We start from the raw sequence: 6,363 nt of genomic DNA, 5'->3' as shown, positions 1-6,363 counted from the left end.
GGTTGTGGTAATATGAATTGAGATGGCCTTCAGTTGGCGTAATACAGAACGTTCTGCTTCTTTGCTATAGGTTGACAGCTGTGATTTGGATCGCAAGTTGTTTAAATCAAACACAACTCTTAGGCATCTTCCTAATAGATTTACTGCTTCAACATTGACAGGTTAAAGCATCACTTTCAGTCACAACCGCTCTCTCAGGGCTCGTTTCTGTGGCTCATTCTAAGTATAGCTTGCTTGTCGGTGCTTCCCTTTCGAGAAGACACTTGATGCTTTCAGCACCCAGCAGATCACGATTCAGCATTCCTTATCCCCTGCTGAAAGGGCCGATAAATTGCAGCAAATGAAAGCCACCTATAAATTTAGCTGTCAAAGGACTCATTGTCATTATATGCACAACTGCGTTTTCTTTTTCAGTATCTGATGGTTGTTATTTGCAGGTGTCACATTAGCTCAAAGAGGCTGGAGTGCAGAGAGCGCAGGGCCAGAGAGGCCAGTCTTGAGCATGGAGGTTTTAAGGGTCGCGTGGACCCGGTCCGGGAAACGGCGAGGGAGAAAGATGAGAACCATTACAGCCAGTCGTCCCGCGCATAGAGGACGAAGTCGACGGAGCAGCAGAGAGCGCCAGCGATCACGTCATCCCAGTCCCGCTCAGACTCGGTAAACGATTTATCAATACATCGATTTTCTTTCTTTTCTTTTTTTTTACTTCAACTGATGTGTTTGTTAATGTTTCTGAAGTCCAGATTTACCTTAGAAACCATCTGCTCTAAACGCACAGTAAGGTGGTCAAGGAATCAGTTGTCTGATTCACTTGAACTTCACTCATTGGTTGCAGAAATGGCTATTTGTTGATTGCTTGAGGTCTTGAACAGAATTAGCTGTTCTTAAGTGCACTTCAAAGAAAGTTGTTTCCTGTCTGAAAATGTGTTGCCATGTCTTTCTTCTGTAACACACACTATGGTGGCCCTGTGCCGTTGTTGGCGATGAATTTGAATTTGCTGCTGCCGTGCGTGGCCTGGCGCGGGGTCCGAATCACTCCTTCCCTTCATCAACCCCTCGCTGAATGAATGAATGATGCGTGCGTGCAGACCTGATTCTGACTGGTGTTTGATGGTGGTGATGGTGATGATGATTCCCCTACTCCAGAGAAGTCATCGCAGGAAAAGAACCAAGAGTATTGAGGATGATGAGGAGGGTCACCTGGTCTATCACAATGGAGACATGCTAAGAGCAAGATGTATAGAACACAAACCTTTCTCTATATAACTGTCTGTTCTGTGTCTATTAGTGGGACAATTCAGCCTACACTTGGGGTTATAAGGGGACCTTTGAAGACTTCTAATATTAACCACTTTGAATTTTAACTATCATGTGTGAAACTTTAATTGGGCACAGAATTGTAGATTCAATAAATAAGATTTAACTGGAATGAACTTGTCAAGTTCCGTTAGTACTGTAAAATCTGTACTTTTGGATGTTGTGTCCTCCTGTCCCAAAGCTTTACTTATGACTGCCTCTTTATCCTGTTCATAGATGAGATTATAGGGACTCTGGGCGAAGGAGCCTTTGGAAAAGTAGTAGAGTGCCTTGACCGTTCAAAGTAAGCCAGATTTTTTCACTACTTTGTCATTCAGGAAATGCTTGTTGTAATTGACATTTAACTATTTTTACATGCGCTCAAATAATCAAATTGATGGCTCAGTCGGATTGTAAAACTACATGCTCTTTGTGCTCTAAAGTTGTGTTTGCAATACATAAATGCACAATGTGAATTTGTTTATAAAAAGATAACATTCAGAATTAGAATTTGAATTGCATACATTTTATTTAAAAAAAAATGTGCATGTGAATAAAGCTAGTGTGCTTTTGCCTGCAGAAGCAATGCAAGAGTTGCGCTGAAGATCATCAAAAATATCGAGCGCTATCGTGAGGCAGCCTTGTCAGAGGTTGATGTGCTTGAGCGGATAAACTCGCTTGATGAGGAAAAGAGATTGTGAGTGTTTGAAATACTTTGTAAATATCCAAGGTTTTCGGGACGGAATGATTTACTTCTATATCTTTGCAGTGCTTGTGTCCGGATGCTGGACTGGTTCGATCACCACGGCCACATCTGCATAGTGTTTGAGCTGCTGGGACTGAGCACGTATGACTTCCTGAAGGAGAATGGATTCATGCCCTTCTCGTTGAACCAGATCAGATTCATGGCAGACCAGATATTCAGAGCCGTGCAGTGTGAGTATAGATGCAAAATTCTGCATAATAATAAAAAAAAGCTACGTAATTTCAAAATGTAGATCATTCACTTTTCTTTTTGCCATCAGTTCTGCATCGAAATAAGTTGACTCACACTGACCTCAAGCCTGAAAACATTCTGTTTGTGGACTCCAACTATGACATCAAGTACAACTCCAAAATGGTGAGTAACAGCGTAATAAAATGTCATATACTATGTTTCAAAGTTTTGGGCTCAGTAAATTAATGCAAGAATATATAACATTTATCAAAAGGTATTACAAAATATTTATATTTCAAATACATGCTTTTCTTATTTAAGGAATGCTTAAATATGTATTATGATTTTTTGAAGCCTTTGAGCAGTAGTAGGAGAGGATGATGACAATTAATGTTGAATGTATTCTAGAAGCGAGACGAGAGGACCTTAAAGAGGCTGGATGTGAAAGTTGTTGACTTTGGCAATGCTACCCATGACCACGAGCACCACACCTCTGTGGTGTCCACACGTCACTACAGGGCTCCAGAAGTTATATTAGGTAAGACGTTTACGTTTGTGCTGTTGTTTATCCACTACAACATGATTTTTGAACATTGCAAAATCTGTGCTGGCAGAACTTGGCTGGAACCAGGCGTGTGACGTGTGGAGTTTGGGCTGTATCCTGATTGAGTTCTATCTGGGGTTAACCTTATTTCAGGTGCAAATGACAGACTTTTTTCTATTAAAATGCCTTTGTGGCTTGATTTAGTTTTTTTTTTTTTTTTTTTTTTTTTTTTTTTATATATACACATGCAAAATACTTACAAAAACTCTTTTCAGACTCACGACAGTAAAGAGCATCTGGCGATGATGGAGAGGGTTTTAGGACCCATACCAGCATACCTGCTTCAGAAAACCAGGTGCAGTATAATAACTTGAGATAAAGCGTTTGTCACTTGTTTCTGAATACTTGTTTCTTACGTGATCAGATGTGAGACTATTTTAGATTTGCCTTTGACTGATGTGTGACTGTGCTTCATTGTCAGGAAGCGGCGTTATGTGCATCATGACAAATTGGACTGGGATGAGCACAGCTCCGCGAGGAGATACGTGAGGAACACTGTAAACCTCTAAAGGTATGTATTTTTTGGTGATGCATTCCAGTGGTCTTTTAACTTTTCCACTACTATCTGCACTGTATGTTTAATACTTAATTAAAAGTCTTGTGAACTACAAATTTTGGAGATGAGACTCATTTGTGTTTGGGTTGCCTTGATGAAAATAATATGGTTGAATCTCTGCTCCTTACTCAGCAATACATGTCCTCTAAAACTCCGAGCACGAGCTGCTGTTTGACCTGCTGCACAAGATGATGGAGTATGATTCATCCAAACGAATCACCCTGGAGCAGGCCATTGGACATCCCTTTTTCAACCCGATAAGAAAAGAGAGAAAGTGACTTGGAGGCTACACAAAATGAACCTTACTGCTCCCAGGGAGACTGCTGCTGACTGTATCAGTCTGCTTTAAGACTGCCTGCTTCATCACTTTTGTCCATATTTATTGTCAATTTGATTATATGGGCCAAATTTATCTGTACGTTTGGCAAATTAAACTTGAATGCGCTTTGAATACACACCATTTGTCTTTATTTTGTCATTCTATTTAATAATACTGACCTGGCATTCAGAATTAGTCCAAAAGTCTGCACCACTATAAACTCTTTTTCTTTCCTCAGTTAGTGCTGTTATAATCTTTTTCCTGCAGATGGCGCTGTTCTAAAAGGCCTGTTCTTTACACTCTTAGTTCTGTGGTCTAGTTTTTTGAGCAAAGCACATGGACATCATCTGCGGAAAATTGAGATTTTGCAGGATGAAATGCAAATACTCTTTGTTGCAAAATGTAGTTTTTATTGCTGACAGATACAAACGATTCCTGCAATAAATCATTGGTAATTTGACAATTAGAGGCACACGTGTAATGTGCAGCGCACAAAAAGTCATCCTTTGACCGTTGCGTGAGTTTATTTTGGACGCTTCGACTTATATCTACAGTTTTCTGGTAAAGTAATATTTTCAATATCGAATTTATATTTTGGCGCGCGTGGCAAAGTGAGGTTAAACAAAACAAGTAAAAGGTTGAACGAAGCGAGGTTGCGTTTTAGACCTCTAGTGTTTGAAGCATGAAACTACGAATTATTTGCGAAGGAGCAATTGGTTTGGCAATTACTTGAAAGTGGCTTGGTTTAATTTTTGCTTGACATCAATGTCAAGCAAAACAATGAAAAAAATGAAAGGAGAAAGAAAAAAGTCATGTTTCCATGTTTTTAACCAAGCCTTCTCATTGGCTTACTATATTAACGGGGTCATTTTTTTCCGTACATCAAATATTTGCTTAAACATTTACCCTCGAACACAAAAAAATGGATAAGTATGTTTGTGGTTTTTTTATATTTTATGTTTGTGTGTATTATAATAAAATCTTACGTATTGACAGTTCTACAAAAAGCGCTTAGCGGCTGTCTGCTACAATTTCAGGCGCGCAACGTTAATTATAGCTTCATTATAATAGCTAAATTATTGCTTTATCTCATTTTTGCGTTTGAAACGTAGTAAAATAATAGGCTATGTTAAGAGTTTGTTTGCAAAAACATTTTGGGGTATTATTATTATTTTTATTTAAAAAAATTAAATAAATTATATATAAATATATGTATGTCTAATAAAAACAACTTCAGTTTGAGATTAGCCTATCCGGAATGCGCAATAAAAATCGTTGATTGTTTTTTTTTTTTTAATAATAGTTAAAAACAGAGTTTTTGCGTTTTTGCAAATGATCTCTTCAGATGCTCTTAAAACCCCGTCAACCTGTTTTTTTTTTCTTTTGACCTTTGTGGCAAAGAGGGAGACCTCGCGTGCGCGCGCTCACACACACACACACACACACACACACACACACACACACACACACACACACATAGTATTTGCGCTCTGTCGTTTACATAGTTTTGTTGACGGCAGTTCAGCAGCGAAAAAGGGGCTGACTGGATACTCTGAGACACACTTCAGAGGGAAACAATTTAACCTGCGCTCGAGACGCAGACGGGCGCGCGACCGTCAAAGTACAAGCTCTTTTCTAGTGTGCGTCACATCGTTGAGTCTCCTGTCAGCCGCAGTTACGCCAGAACCATAAACGACACTGAAATAAAGGTCTTCAAGAGTCTCAAAGAGGATTCGAGAACAAGGATAATATTTTAACCGTAATGCCAACAATGGTTTCAACTGGGGATTCAAAAGATGTGTCAGAGACATCACAGAGCAATGGACATCACACAACACAGATATTTCATTGTCTAACGACCCTCGTGTGTTTCATGTTGTCGGCGTCTTCGGTGGCAGTTTGTCTGTTAATGAACGTCAAAACATCTCATCTTGAGCGTAAAATTGAACTTCTAGAAACGGAGCGACTGTCTTTGATTCAACCTGTGCACGCCACACTGGATGCGCACGCGACTTTTCGGGATGCGATAGAGAAACTTGTGCAGGAGGTGAGGCGTCTCTATTTTCATTATATATATATATATATATATATATATATATATATATATATATATATATATATATATATATATATATATATATATATATATGCGCACAGTAGTAACATTTAATATATAACGTGAATGGAAATGAGAGAATATAGCCTAGCTATTCACACTAGAAATGTTAAATAATCTTCCGTGTTTATTGTGTTAATAGGTGTTTTTTTATTACGTGTAGCATTCCGTTTTAGGACTAAAACATCTTAAAATGTAACATTTAAGAATATTCTGGTAATTTGTAATCATCAGTGTATAGGCTATATGCATATCTTCTAAATATATTTTTGTTTTCTCAGAAAATGAAAGAGGGAATGTCAAAAATTCGCACAGTTCGAGAAGCAGCGCAAGAGTGCTCGTGTCCTCCAGGTTTGTTCCTCTGCATGATATGTTTTTTGTTCTTTTCCCTCCTAAAACGGTCAACGAAGGCGTATTGACTCTATTTTTTATATCGAAACTCAACTGTGCCTTAAACTGGGTCAATAAATGATGCAGCAGGTGACTTGCTAGCACGTGTTCAATGATCATTTCAATAGTGACTTGTCTCGTGAAG

The 6,363-nt window shown here is 38.7% G+C and overlaps 1 protein-coding gene across 1 annotated transcript; it reads left to right on the top strand.

The window, feature by feature from the left end:
* Window positions 1-649: 649 nt before the first annotated feature.
* Window positions 650-3,848, top strand: LOC122326065 (dual specificity protein kinase CLK4-like). Its single transcript, XM_043220744.1, is given in 13 exon segments — window positions 650-657; window positions 1,147-1,237; window positions 1,534-1,600; window positions 1,877-1,993; window positions 2,066-2,232; window positions 2,322-2,416; window positions 2,642-2,771; window positions 2,848-2,930; window positions 3,053-3,132; window positions 3,259-3,323; window positions 3,326-3,348; window positions 3,526-3,541; window positions 3,544-3,848. Coding segments are annotated over 12 exon segments (987 nt in total). The 5' UTR covers window positions 650-657; window positions 1,147-1,221; the 3' UTR covers window positions 3,672-3,848.
* Window positions 3,849-6,363: the final 2,515 nt, after the last annotated feature.

This window comes from Puntigrus tetrazona, chromosome 21 (assembly GCF_018831695.1).
Source record: "Puntigrus tetrazona isolate hp1 chromosome 21, ASM1883169v1, whole genome shotgun sequence".
Classification (NCBI taxonomy): Eukaryota; Metazoa; Chordata; class Actinopteri; order Cypriniformes; family Cyprinidae; genus Puntigrus; species Puntigrus tetrazona.
This window is presented reverse-complemented; position numbering and strand designations above follow the sequence as displayed.